The sequence below is a fragment of the Euphorbia lathyris genome, chromosome 5 (assembly GCF_963576675.1).
Source record: "Euphorbia lathyris chromosome 5, ddEupLath1.1, whole genome shotgun sequence".
Lineage (NCBI taxonomy): Eukaryota > Viridiplantae > Streptophyta > Magnoliopsida > Malpighiales > Euphorbiaceae > Euphorbia > Euphorbia lathyris.
Window position 1 is genome coordinate 50,964,492 of NC_088914.1, and position 15,525 is coordinate 50,980,016.

Here is a 15,525-nt window from a genome sequence, read left to right on the forward strand (position 1 = left end):
ACGGCCATGATTCAGTTTACACATTACAGGCGCAAAAACAAAAGAGTGATTCCCCAACTTAAAGAAACAAACCTTCCTTTGACCAAAGACCAAAAGCCTAACACGAATATTACTAAAATAGAGAATTTTATTCAAATAAAAAAAGTAAAGTAAATTTACTGACGTCACCATACCTTTGACTCTTTCTCTCTCTTCTTTAAACCCCACGTCCTTCTCTCTTTCTCCACCTCCGTTTTCTTTCTTTCTTTCTCTTTCTCTGCTTTTTCTTTTCTCTTTTTCTGTCTTTTCAAACGGAACAATGGGGAGGGATGATTTATTCATAACAGTGCCTAGATTCTTCCGGTGTCCGATATCGCTCGATGTCATGAAATCCCCGGTTATCTTGTCCACCGGAGTGACCTACGACCGAGCCAGCATACAGCGCTGGCTCGACACTGGCAATAATACTTGCCCCGCCACCATGCAGGTTCTACCCACCAAAGATTTTGTTCCTAACCGAAATTTACAACGCCTCATCCAGATCTGGTCCGATTCGGTTCACCACCGACTCCACTCAGCAAGCAATTCGGTACCCTCGCAGGATGAAATCAAACTTTTAGTCAAAGACATTGAAACTAAAAAAGATATGGATCGTTGTTGTTTTGACGCTTTATCGAAATTCATATGTTTCGCCGAAGAATCGGAGGAGAATCGCGAATTTCTGGCGAAATTGGAAGGTTTCGTGCCAATGATAGTTGATTTCCTTGGCGATAATAAGAAGAGCATCGATTTCCTTGAGCAAGTAGTTAAGGTAATCGATATGATCTTCATCAACATCGGAGACTATAAGCAGTTAATGACATTGTTTTCCAAGAAGAAAAATCTAGACAGCTTATCATCGCTCCTTATTGTTCTCCAACGAGGAAGAAAGGTTCATTCAAGAATTGGATCAGTCAGAATTGTAGAATCAATTGCCATGGATGCAGAATCAAAGTTGTTAATAGCAGACAAGGACGGAATATTATCCGAATTGGTAAAATCAATTGCTTTGGAAACCGATTCGAGGTTGATCGAAGCAAGCTTGTCATGTTTGATCGCAATTTCCAAAGCGAAACGCGTTAAAGTAAAGCTAGTCGCCGATCTTAAAATCATTCCGGCACTGAGGAATATACTAGCGGCGGAGCCAAACACAGGCGTTTCGAGCTCAATCACCGAGAAGGCATTGAAGCTTTTGGAAACGGTGTCATCGTGCAGGGAAGGAAGAATGGAGATGTGTAATGAGGTGGGGTGTGTAGAGGCGGTTGTGCAGAAGGTGTTGAAAGTATCAGCGGAGACGACAGAGCATGCGGTGACGATACTATGGAGCCTTTGCTACTTGTTCAGGGACGTGAAAGCAAAGGAGGCGGTGACAAAGAGCAACGGGCTGGCAAAGCTTTTGTTACTGATGCAAAGTAATTGTTCGCCGACGGTAAGGCAAATGGCGACGGATCTGTTGAAGATTTTCAGAGTGAATTCAAAGTCTTGCTTTTATAGTTACGAGACTAAAACTACCCATATCATGCCGTTTTGATTGGGAAGCTTAATATTGAGTCCTCTGTTTTTAGGTGAAAGATAATGGAGAAGAGTGGTATGGACAAAAATGTAAATCCAAAAGGAAATTTTGTTAGTGAATACAATTTGATTGTTGTTCTTTCTTCTTTAAGCATTTTGATCTTCTTTGTACATGAAACAGAAATTGAAATATAAATCATACAGACTTCTTCTTGCCTTGAACTTCCTCTGTTTTAGTACTATCTCATCTCTCTCTTGGCCTCTAATTTACTTTTTATTCTCTCTAATCCTTTTTCTTTTTTCTTTTTAATCAATCTGTGTTTTCGTTTTCTCTCATGTGAGAAGCATAAGCTTTTATTTCTTTCCGGCAGCTTGATGCAGCGGAATTAATTGCAGAGTCAATTGATTCGGTTGAATGCTAGAAAATTAGGATTTTATAAACCCCTTGATTCTTCCAATACAAGTATATAGGAATAATAAATTTCTTCCTTCAATTAAAAACTGCTTAATACACCAGAAAGATAGTTTATTGGGTAAACTCTAAAACCTAATCCCAAAAGGAACAGAAAAGTAATAAGGAAAAATACAAAAAAAAATCTCTAAAAATCAGTAAGGCCCTCATTGGGAATTAGCTGTTAGCTGATTACATTAGCTGTTTTGATTAGCTGATTTGATTAGCTGTTTGTGTAGACCTGTTTGATAAAAATTAGCTGATTGATAATAGCGGTTTGTGCAAAAAGACGAATAAGGGTATTAATTTTAGCGCAAGAGAAGAGTGAGTCTATCTATTAGGGTTAAAGAAGTCCATTAATTTTAATATTGCAAAACGCTAATTGAAAAAGCTCATTTTAAGAGCTTTTTCTAAATTAGCGTTTTCATCCCAAAACTCTCTCCCAAACCTCCCTCCACCAAACACTCCAATTAGCGGTTTCAGTGGTCAAACCTATAAAGTTGGTCAAAATCGTTCTTTTTATCCCAAAACGCTCTTTACCAAACATGGCCTAATCACAATTTTAGAGCCCTAAACAATGGAATTTGAACACAAGAGATAAGGGGCTATAGAAAGGTTATAGAAAGGCTATTTTGACGGTTGGTCCATTTTTAATTAGAGTAGAATTCGAAAACACAAAAATAAGATATTTAGAATTTGGTAAAATAAACTGAATTGTTTGATTTTAACTATATCACAACTGCACCTTTAGTTAACATGGATGAGGGTTTTGGGAAATTATCTATGAGCCTTGATGAGGATCAGGAGCTTGTTCTAATTCCCAATGCTGACAAAAAAATTAAACTTGCAAATGGAGTATGGGGACGATTGTGAAATTTAAGTATGAAATTATGTCCAGCAGTCAAGTTTGTTACATATGTGGTGGATTATTAGGCCACAATGATTCTCATCGCAGGGCTGTTGAAACCGTGTCACACCGATAGGCGGTGGAATCAGCGACCGTCAATCACCGAGCTCAGTTGCACCCTGTGCCTCCGACGACACAGCAGTCTATCGCTGACCACCGTGCAGTTCTACCGTTCGAACACCCGTCAGAGTCACCCATTCCTCCCTCAGTTCTAGCAGTGCTGGCCGCGTATCGAGCCACCGAGCAGGCCGTCGTTCCGTGGATTCTATATTCCTCTCCACCAATCAACAATTCCACGGAGCAGATCAGTACACCTTAGCAGCAGGCCCTTAGTCAGTTACCGACTCATCTCCATTTGTCATTCCTAATCAGGATATTGGTCCATCACCATCTTTTTTTTTCAAAAAGGGTAAGTAATCCTCTGCCAATCACTCCCATGCAATTTCAATTTAACCTTGTACCTCCTTTAGTTTATCCGTTTAATTACTCCAATATTATTCATCCTGTCTATACGAACTTTGTTGCATCGCTCTTTAATTTACCCGGGTTCCTCTAGCTAATAGTACCATTAATATCAAATTAACCCCACATAATTATAAAGCATGGAGGATGTCTATTGAATCTACTCTAAAATCCCATCATTTTTTTGCTCATATTACTAGTACAATCCCTCCGCCACCTCAACTATTTCCTGTACTGGCTATATGACATCTTGTGTAGATCTAATCTTAAATCCATCTTTCACTGCATGGGATAATTTAGAATATGTGGGTCAGACATTGCTTTTAAATCCCATCACTGAAGAGATTTATCCTCTTATTACTTGTTTCACTTTTTTTCACATGATATTTAGGTGGCACTTGAATGCACCTATGGTACTATATTAGGAACCAAATAATTTCGGTTGAATTTTGAAATGTATGAATTAGAACATGGTGGGTTGTTTGTAACTACTTATATGCAGAAACTGAAAGGTATTTTAGATAATCTGACTGCTTTGGGTAATCCATATCCTATGCATCTATTACATATTCTCCTCTTCAAAAAAAAAAATTGGGTGAAGAATATCGCTCCACTATTCAGAATCACATCACTCAAAAAGGCGCAAATATTGATTACTATGAACTCTTGAATAACTTGAAAACTATTGAGGGCATGCTTCAAACTATAAGAAAATCAGAGTTGATATCTTCTGTTGGTATATCTGTACCTCGGGAAGCCAGTGTTTCCACTATTGTATCACCGCAACCAAAGAAACATAATCAGAAGAAGAGAATGGGTCGTAAGTGCTTCAATTGTGGAGATCCTAGCCACTGCGCTTGAAGGAAAATAGGCAAACGTTTGGCAGCGGAAATATAAAAATTTTAACCCTTTTCCATTAACCCAAGATCCGTTAATCGTTATTTCATATAAACAGGGATAGAAGGAAATACTTTTTGATGTTCTATCTACCGTTGCAATCGAAGTGCCCACAACTCTTACTTCGAGTTCCCGAGCACAAGACAAAAACACAATTCAAAACCAATTTAGAATTCAACCGTATGAAAACAATCAAGAATAGATTGCCTCTAATTAATCAACACAAGATCAATGAATAGAGAAAAAGATTGATAATCAATTGAAACGGAAGGAAGCGGTGAATAATCTCGTCCTCAACAAGGGGGTCGAAATTCTTCTCTTCGGTAGACACTGTATTGGCCGAAATTTACACATAGGGGGGTATATATACTCTCTTGTATCTAAACCCTAGTTAGATAGAATTAGGTTATTGAATAAGAATTTAATTCGGAATATAATTCTTATTTATTATCTATAATTATATCTAAATATAAAGATAATAATAATAACCTTTTAGGATAATAATAAGAGCAATTTAATCTCATTAAACCTCCTAACTTATTTATCCTTTAATTAATTTAATTCACAATCATAATCTAATTAGGATTGCTTAAAATCAAATTAATTTCTTTATGTAATTTAAACATAAAAATCGCCCCCTTTGCTTATTGGGCCTTGGTGGACTCAGTTGGGCTTCCATCAATTAATTAACATATGTTTCTCTTTTGGGCTCCAAGTCTTATGTGTGACCCATTAGGTTCTTATTGCTTCTAGCCGTATGCAACTATTAAATTAATTTTCTCAGAATTATATTTAATCTTTGCATAACGGAATGAGTACGCGAAATGTGATTAGCAAATCCGAAACATTCCCCCAGAGCTTTAAGAAGACAGGTTGATTCTGTCGTTGACCTTTCCGTATTAGTTACAGTATAATTCGATCCTTTATCAACTACATTCTTGAACTGAATCTAATGACTATGGATAATGTCAAGCCACATATAGCGAGATGTTCGTTTTACTTGTACAGGCCGAGTTAACTCCAATTAGATAGGTTAAGTGAAATCTGTATTTCAAGTCTTAAGCTATCTCCTTGCAAGGATTTAGAGTCAAGTCTTCCACAAGCGATCCTTGGACGTATCTCCCATTTATCGGGAGTGACAAATGCTCAATCCAATGTATAACTATCCTGCAATTACTTCATGTGATACCCAACGTCTGCCGTTCACACCCCAGAGTCATCTCTGTTATGGATCGTGTTACAACAGGATCAAAGCATCACATTCCATAATCCAGAATCACTAATTAACATTCCTTTGAGTCTGAGGATTACTTATACTTATTAATACCAATGAGATGAACAAGTGACAAGGATAAATCTATCCATCCTGTTATCTCAAGTCGGGTCCCCAATCCTAATGAACTCCCTTTCATTAGATCCATGTAACTGTCCAGATATCTGCATATCTGAAGCTTGTGATATCAGCTTTCTGTCTCTACAGAAGACATTGTTACATGCAAGTCTCAACAGTGATATGTCAATCCTATTTCTAAACATATTACTTGACTTGGGGTAGTTTTAAGTTTATTAGTTTATTATAAAGTTTCGTCTCACTTCATGCTTGTATGAACACTTTATAATCACTTTAAACAAACTTAGGGATTTCCTTTTATTAGACTTATTTAGTTCTTAAAAGAGGTTGCCTTTATATATAGTTATGAAACCATATCTTATTAAAACAAATGATGCAAAGAACACTTCATTTACATTAAGTTTATATCCTAGAACAATTGTCTTTAGGACACTAAACCCCAACATACTCCCACTTGGACTAAAGCCAATTGTTTCTACAACTTATCCCTGTAGAACTTAGATGATGATCATGTACTTTCTGGGCTAAGGGCTTTGTCAACGGATCTGCAACGTTGTTCTCAGTAGGTACTCTTTCTATTCTCACATCTCCTCTTGCCACAATCTCTCTTACAATGTGGTATCGCTTCAGGTAATGCTTGGATGCATTATGAGACCGTGGTTCCTTTGCTTGTGCATTGGCTCCATTGTTATCACAGTACAGTGTAATGGGATTTACAATGTCAGGCACCACACCAAGTTCAGTAATGAACTTCTTAATCCAAACCGCTTCCTTTGCTGATTCCGCAACAGCGATGTACTCTGACTCGGTCGAAGAGAAAGCTACGCTTCCCTGCTTGGAACTCTTCCAACTGACCGCGCCCCCATTCAAGATAAACAGGTATCCTGTTTGGGATCTAAAATCGTTCTCATCTGTGAGATAACTAGCGTCTGAAAATCCTTCTATTTTCAGATCCCCTTCTCCGTACTCTATGAACATGTCTTTAGTCTTTCTCAAGTACTTAAGAATGTTCTTGACGACATTCCAATGCTCGTCTCCCGGATTACCTTGATAACGACTCGTTATACTTAACGTGAACGCTACGTCAGGTCTAGTGTATAGCATAGCATACATTATCGAACCGATTGTGCTGGCGTACGAGATTACAGCCATGCGTTTCTTATCATCTTCGGTTTTAGGACATTGATGATTGCTTAACTTTACTCCATGTACCATGGGTAAGTTACCTCGTTTCGATTCAAGCATCCTAAACCGCTTTAGCACCTGTGAAAGACCAATCAGTCTTCTTGATCTATCTCTGTAGATCTTTATACCAAGTATATAAGCTGCTTCACCAAGGTCTTTCATGGAGAAGTTACCTGATAACCATACTTTCACCGACTGTAGTAGAGCTATATCATTTCCCATTAATAATATATCGTCCACATATAATATTAGAAATGCAACTGAGCTCCTACTTGCTTTCTTGTAAATGCAAGCTTCTTCGCAATTTTGTTCGAAACCAAATTGTTTTATGGTTTCGTCAAAACGCTTGTTCCAGCTTCTAGATGCTTGCTTGAGTCCATAAATGGATCTCTGTAGTTTGCAAACCTTGTTTGCATCCTTTGATATGAAACCTTTAGGTTGCATTATATATACATCCTCAAGCAGGTTTCCATTTAGGAAAGCTGTTTTCACATCCATTTGCCAAATCTCGTAATCGTAGTGAGCGGCAATAGCGAGCATTATTCTGATTGATTTGGACATAGCCACAGGAGAGAAAGTTTCATCATAATCAATTCCTTGTTTCTGACGATATCCTTTCGCTACTAACCTAGCTTTGTAGGTGCTAACCTTTCCATCCATGTCAGTCTTCTTTTTGAAGATCCACCTGCACCCAATGGGTTTTATCCCTTCGGGTGGATCAACCAAAGTCCACACTTGGTTGGTGTACATGGAATCCATTTCAGAATCCATGGCCTCAAGCCATGCTTTTGAATCTGGACTGGTAAGAGCCTCTTCGTAGTTCTCGGGTTCGTCGTCTAACACGGGAACCTCATCATCATCTCCCACTAGAAAACCATATCTAATTGGGAGTTCACGAACTCTTTGTGATCTACGAATGGGTGGCACATGAGTCTCATCTAATGGGACTGCTTCGGGTTCCTCAACCGCCTCTGTTGTTTCTGTCGGTGTTTCTTCTTCTTGAACTTCATCAAGTTCAATCATGCTTCCCTTTTCTGTTTCTTCGAGAAACTCTTTCTCCAATAAGGTTGCGTGCTTGGATACTATTAATTTCTGATCATCTGGATGATAGAAGTAATACCCTACAATTTCCTTAGGATATCCAATGAAGAAACATTTATCAGATTTAGAATCTAGTTTGTCTGACGCTACGCGTTTGACAAATGCTGAACAACCCCATACTCTCATGAATGAGAATGTGGGTTTCCTACCAACGAACAATTCATATGGTGTGGAACTAGCGGATTTAGTTGGTACTCGATTTAGGGTGAAGTGGGCAGTTTCTAAGGCATAGCCCCAGAATGTCTTTGGAAGTAATGCTATGCTCATCATAGATCATACCATATCTAGTAAGGTACGGTTCCTCCTTTCAGATACACCATTGTGTTGTGGTGTATATGGAGGTGTCCATTGTGAACATATCCCACATTCAGTTAGATAATTCAGAAAATCAACTGAAAGATATTCGCCACCTCGATCGGATCGAAGTATCTTTATTTTCTTTTCTAATTGATTTTCTACTTCATTCTTTAAGCATTTGAATTTCTCAAAAGCTTCGGACTTCGGGTTCCTCAACCGCCTCTGTTGTTTCAGTCGGTGTTTCTTCTTCTTGAACTTCATCAAGTTCAATCATGCTTCCTTTTTCTGTTTCTTCGAGAAACTCTTTCTCCAATAAGGTTGCGTGCTTGGATACTATTACTTTCTGATCATCTGGATGATAGAAGTAATACCCTACAGTTTCCTTAGGATATCCAATGAAGAAACATTTATCAGATTTAGAATCTAGTTTGTCTGACACTACGCCTTTGACAAATGCTGAACAACCCCATACTCTCATGAATGAGAATGTGGGTTTCCTACCAACGAACAATTCATATGGTGTGGAACTAGCGGATTTAGTTGGTACTCGATTTAGGGTGAAGTGGGAAGTTTCTAAGGCATAGCCCCAGAATGTCTTTGGAAGTAATGCTATGCTCATCATAGATCATACCATATCTAGTAAGGTATGGTTCCTCCTTTCGGATACACCATTGTGTTTTGGTGTATAGGGAGGTGTCCATTGTGAGCATATCCTACATTCAGTTAGATAATTCAGAAAATCATCTGAAAGATATTCGCCACCTCGATCGGATCGAAGTATCTTTATTTTCTTTTCTAATTGATTTTCTACTTCATTCTTTAAGCATTTGAATTTCTCAAAAGCTTCGGACTTGTGCTTCATCAAGTAAACATAACCATATCTGGTATGGTCGTCTATGAAGCTTATGAAGTATCTGAATCCTCCTCTTGCTTGGACCGACATAGGACCGCATACATCGCATCGCGTTTTTGCCAATAATCCAATTAAAGGAATAATTGGAACTATTGTATCGAAAAGAGGCCAAATAGGGTAAACAGGTAATGTGCGTAGGCGTAGGCGTAGGTCTTCCACTATCACCTCTGGTGTGCCACTCGTCGATTGAGAAACCTGGGGGGGGGGGGGCTATCTTCGTGGTACCAATAACTGGGGTCAGGAGGCCCATTATATAAAAAAAACAGGGCAACTTAAACATATGCTTTGAAGGTGGAGCCTATTGCTACAGAAGGGAGGCCAAACTTTTCCAACTATGGCCTTATTGTTAGTGTTCACCACCATCTCCTCCTCCCAAACCATTTCTGATCTTAACAGTAAATGGTGGAGGATAATAATCAATGGTAAAAGGAAAGACGATTAAGCTAAAATACTATTCTGAGATGGAACTGAAACCAATCCCATCCATAGCTTTTCTAAGCATAATATTTCTGTTTCTGCTATCCTTAACCCGAAGAGTAGAGAATCCTGAGGATCTTTCATTTTTCTATGAAGTCCCAAACACAACGACTTGCCATCAAGTCTCCTTTTAGGCATCAAAGAATACAAATTGAACGATGACTCTGATACATCCAAAGTTCGTCTCCTATAAGCCCATCTTGATGTAGCTTAACCATGCGTCTTTTGTTTATATGGCCTAAACGACAATGCCACAAGTAAGTCGAATTATCTAGCTTATGTCTTTTGGTATCAATTGCAAATACAGAAATTTTGTCATCTAGCACATAAATCCCATTTTGTGATATTCCTGAAAAATAGAAAATCCCATCTCTATAAAACTCGCAACGTTTGTCTTTTATTGAAATATGAAAACCGTCGTCAACAAGACGGCTAATAGAAATAATGTTTCTGGATATTTTTGGAACATACATACAGTTCCCTAATTCTATTACAAGCCCAGAGGGCAATCTGAAAGCATAATCTCCAACAGCGAGGGCGGCAACTCTTGCTCCATTTCCTACGCGCAAGTTTATGCTTCCTTTCTTCAATTCCTTAGTCCGATTTAGTTCCTGCATATTTGTACAAATATGGGATCCACATCCGGTATCAAGTACCCAAGATTCAGACTGTGAAATTGTATTTATTTCAATATAAAACATACCAGACGTTGAAGCACCGTCTTTTCCCTTCTTGAGGGAGGCTAGGTACTCCTTATAGTTCCTCCTCCAATGCCCGTCTTTACCACAGAAGTGGCACTCTCCTTTGGGCTTCTTCACTTCCTTTCCCTTTGCTCTAGTGGGCATGACCCTCTTGCCTTTCTTGGGATGTTTAGGATTGGGAAGATTCCCTTTCCTCTTCTTTGATCCCTCTATGACAAGAGCCGGTATTGCCTTGTCTTTCTTCATATTGGGATCAACTGTCTTGAGCATGTTTGCAAGCTCTTCAAGAGAGGTTTGCAAGTCATTCATCTGGTAGTTCATGATGAACTGTGAATAACTCTCGGGGAGGGATTGAAGAATTAAGTCTATACTTAGTTCGTTATCCATCACGAATCCAATACTAGAAAGCTTGGTAATATAGCCAATCATCTTGACACAATGTGTCATTATAGATGTGCCCTCTTGCATCCTGCAACCATATAGCAATTTTGATATCTCGTAGCGTTTGCACCGAGTTTGTTTCCCAAACAACTCTTTTAGGTGCACGATGATGGAATAGGCATCCATTTCCTCATGTTGCCTCTGCAATTCCGGTGTCATCGATGCAAGTATGATGCATCCCGCATGATCGTCATCGGCCTTATGCTTCTGGTAAGCATCGATCTCTTCGATGGGAGCATCATCAGCTGGGATAGGGGGTATCGATGTATCAAGTACATACCCTATCTTATCGAACTTCAAAAAGATTTTGAGGTTGCAATACCAGTCGGTGAAGTTTGAACCGTTCAACTTGTTATCGGTAAGTATATTTTGCAGATTGGTTTTAGTCATGATTTTAAGAGTGTTTTAATTTAACCTGAGAGTGAGAAAGAGTAAACGTATGTTATTCATTTGCTTTAAAGTACATCAATCTAAAATTATAGGTCTTTTAGTTCATTTTAAATTACTCCCACTATTTTGACAAATTAATAGCCCTCCATATTAATTCGAAGAATTTCATAAATCCTTTAGTGAGCTAGGATCCTAACTCCTGAGATTTCACCTTGAGTTTGCTCAACAAGCTAGTCTCATTTGTTAGGTAGATTCATGTAATCAATCACATCTTTAATGTGATTCCTAGGTTATTGGGTTACTAACCACATTAGTAACTAATATGCTATTCATATTAATCCCAACCATATTGCCCATTAGTTTATGATAACATGAGTTTGCTCATCCAATTACCATAATCTAATTTAAGTATTACCCCATATTCATGAAAGAACGATTTTCGATAATTCAGGTGTTACCATAAGACCCCGAGCTTGAGTTTGCTCAACAGCCCAAAGGCCCCCAGTAATGCCGGCTGAATTATAATATTAGGGAGGGGCAACCGATTTTAATAACTTGCTTATTTACTTAACTTTTAATCAGTGAGGGATTTTTATTGTAAGTCTCATAATCTAACTTAGTCTTGATTTGCTTTAGCATACATCAGACACATACATTGGTGTTATGGACATATTATCTAAATTATTCCGTCGAGCCAGAGACGGAATAAAAGGCCAAACCTAAGGAAATACTAACTATTACATATTTCTCTTTAGGTCATCCGTCTTCTCCATGGCGCCTTGAAATTACATATTAATTTCTATACTACTAAAGAAAACTTCAATTAACTTGAAGGGAATTAGATGAGAGGAGAAATTACAATAGATAGTAGAAAGGCAGGACTCGCAGACCCTATTTCAAAAATACCAAAAGACTAAATAGAGGGTCCAAATATGTCCATAACTCCAAACATACATAGACTCAATTAAATAAATTTAATTGGTTGATTACATAAAATACTTATGTAATATTTAGGTTAATCACATTAACTCATCAAATTAACTTTCATCCAATTTTAATTCTAACAGTTTCGTATCTTCTATATTAACCTTTTAGATTAATACAACTATACAAAACTTTATTTATGCATGTCCCAATTATTTTGATTTCAATTCATTCAATACTTTTGATTTACAAATAGGTAAAACAAACTTTTAAATAAATTCTTTTATTCGATAATCAAAACAAAAAACTATTAATTTCTGAAACATATATATATAACTATATTTAAAAAAACCATATTTTTAAACAGTTTTAAAATATACATGTTCCGGGCCAGGCCCCGAACACGTGGCTGCTACCGTTTGGCAGCAGCCACGTGTCTGGTCCGCCGCTGCCTCGCGGCAGCAGCGGCCAGACGTCATGCGATTACTGCCGCGAGGCAGCAATCGCACGACGGCATTCGGGTTGCGCCTGCTGTCCCTTTTTTTTTAAATATGTATATATAAAAACAAAGTAAGACTTACTTTGTCAAAAACAAAGTAAGCATAGCCTAACCCATAAAACTAATAGTTTTGTCATAATGATTATCAACCATAATAATTAGGAACATGCATAATCTATTTTAATTAACAATTAATTAAAACTTATTTATCTTTAGAATCAATTAATCAAAACAGTTTCATTAATTAACCTAACTATAAATATTCATTCAATCTGATTGAAAAACTTCTTAATTTTCATATATGAAATAACGGATTTAACGCAGGCTCTGATACCACTGAAGGAAAATAGGCAAACGTTTGGCAGCGGAAATATAAAAATTTTAACCCTTTTCCATTAACCCAAGATCCGTTAATCGTTATTTTATATAAAGATGGATAGAAGGAAATACCTTTTGATGTTCTATCTACCGTTGCAATCGAACTGCCCACAACTCTTACTTCGAGTTCCCGAGCACAAGACAAAAATACAATTCAAAACCAAGTTAGAATTCAACCGTATGAAAACATTCAAGAATAGATTGCCTCTAATTAATCAACACAACATCAAGGAATAGAGAAAGAGATTGATAATCAATTGAAACGGAAGGAAGCGGTGAATAATCTCGTCCTCAACAAGGGGGTCGAAATTCTTCTCATCGGTAGACACTGTATTAGCCAAAATTTACACATAGGGGGGTATATATACTCTCTTGTATCTAAACCCTAGTTAGATAAAATTAGGTTACTGAATAAGAATTTAATTTGGAATATAATTCTTATTTATTATCTATAATTATATCTAAATATAAAGATAATAATAATAACCTTTTAGGATAATAATAGGAGCAATTTAATCTCATTAAACCTCCTAACTTATTTATCCTTTAATTAATTTAATTCACAATCATAATCTAATTAGGATTGCTTAAAATCAAATTAATTTCTTTATGTAATTTATACATAAAAATCGCCCCCCTTGCTTACTGGGCCTTGGTGGACTCAGTTGGGCTTCCATCAATTAATTAACATTTGTTTCTCTTTCGGGCTCCAAGTCTTATGTGTGACCCATTAGGTTCTTATTGCTTCTAGCCGTATGCAACTATTAAATTAATTTTCTCAGAATTATATTTAATCTTTGCATAACGGAATGAGTACACGAAATGTGATTAGCAAATCCGAAACATTCCCCCAGAGCTATAAGAAGACATGTTGATTCTGTCGTTGACCTTTCCATATTAGTTACAATATAATTTGATCCTTTATCAACTACATCATTGAACTGAATCTTATGACTATGGATAATGTCAAGTCACATATAGCAAGATGTTCGTTTTACTTGTACAGGCCGAGTTAACTCCAATTAGATAGGTTAAGTGAAATCTATATTTCAAGTCTTAAGCTATCACCTTGCAAGGATTTAGAGTCAAGTCTTCCACAAGCGATCCTTGGACGTATCTCCCATTTATCGGGAGTGACAAATGCTCAATCCAATGTATAACTATCCTGCAATTACTTCTTGTGATACCCAACGTCTGCCGTTCACACCCCAGAGTCATCTCTGTTATGGATCGTGTTACAACAGGATCAAAGCATCACATTCTATAATCCAGAATCACTAATTAACATTCCTTTGAGTCTGAGGATTACTTATACCTATTAATACCAATGAGATGAGCAGGTGACAAGGATAAATCTACCCATCATGTTATCTCAAGTCTGGTCCCCAATCCTAATGAACTCCCTTTCATTGGATCTATGTAACTGTCCAGATATCTGCATATCTGAAGCTTGTGAGATCAGTTTTTTGTCTCGACAGAAGACATTGTTACATGCAAGTCTAAACTGTGATATGTCAATCCTATTTCTAAACATATTACTTGACTTGGGGTAGTTTTAAGTTTATTAGTTTATTATAAAGTTTCGTCTCACTTCATGCTTGTATGAACACTTTATAATCACTTTAAACAAACTTAGGGATTTCCTTTTATTAGACTTATTTAGTTCTTAAAAGAGGTTGCCTTTATATATAGTTATGAAACCATATCTTACAAATGATGCAAAGAACACTTATGGTGAAGCTCTTAGCCTAGTGGTTGAGAGATTACCTATGCCTTGGGAGGTCATGGGTTCGAATCACATCCGGGTCTGGTGGGGATTTTTCTTTCTTCTTTAATGTAAGCACATTGTGCGCAAATTTTAAAAAAATGATGCAAAGAACACTTCATTTACATTAAGTTTATATCCTAGAACAATTGTCTATAGGACACTAAACCCCAATAGCGCTCACAAGTGCAAGCATCTGAAGAATTTTGCTACTTAGAACTATAACCCTGGTCCTCAAGTTCATATGGCATGTCAGTAACCTTAGAATTCGTTCTCTAGCCCTCATCAGCCCTAGTATCCTGACACTGGTGCCACCAATCATATGACAGTTGATCTAGGTCAGCTCTAGCAGATGCATCCTTATCAGGATTATGACACTGTGCAATTCAACAATGGTCAAGGTTTGAAAAATTCTCACTTTGGACACAATTAAACTCACTAAATCCCTTTTATCTGTTCAAAAGTTCTCTCGTGATAACTCTTGTTTCTTTTAATTTTGGCCTAACCATTTTCTTGTAAAGGACCAAACAACTGGGGTAATCATGTTACGAGACCTGAGTAAAGATGGGCTATATGTGCTTCCACCCACCCTAAAGGAGGCGCTTGTAGGAGAGAAGGTGTCTTTTGAAAGGTGACATGCACAGCTTGGACATTGTTAGAATTAGACATTGAGCACAGTTCTCAAAGAAAAAAATTTATCATCTTCAAGTCTAGTTAGTAGTTGTTCTTTTTGTCCTTTAGGCAAACTAGCTAGAACTTCTTTACCTTCCATTAATCGTTCTGGTACATTTATTTTTGAAAATTTACACCTGGATGTTGGGCCCCAGCTCCAATGTTATCTTTTCTTGCCCACCAT

At 37.4% G+C, this 15,525-nt stretch overlaps 1 protein-coding gene across 1 annotated transcript; it reads left to right on the top strand.

Annotated features, from left to right (window-relative positions):
* The first annotated feature begins 222 nt into the window (after positions 1–222).
* LOC136231151 (U-box domain-containing protein 28-like) lies at positions 223–1,681 on the top strand. Its single transcript, XM_066020444.1, has one exon. It carries the CDS (start codon positions 299–301, stop codon positions 1,547–1,549), a length of 1,251 nt encoding a protein of 416 aa, XP_065876516.1. The 5' UTR covers positions 223–298; the 3' UTR covers positions 1,550–1,681.
* The last annotated feature ends 13,844 nt before the right edge of the window (positions 1,682–15,525 follow it).

Bases quoted from the DNA above. Each gene is read 5' to 3' on its own strand.
- LOC136231151 (XM_066020444.1), top strand. From the start codon at position 299: ATGGGGAGGGATGATTTATTCATAACAGTGCCTAGATTCTTCCGGTGT.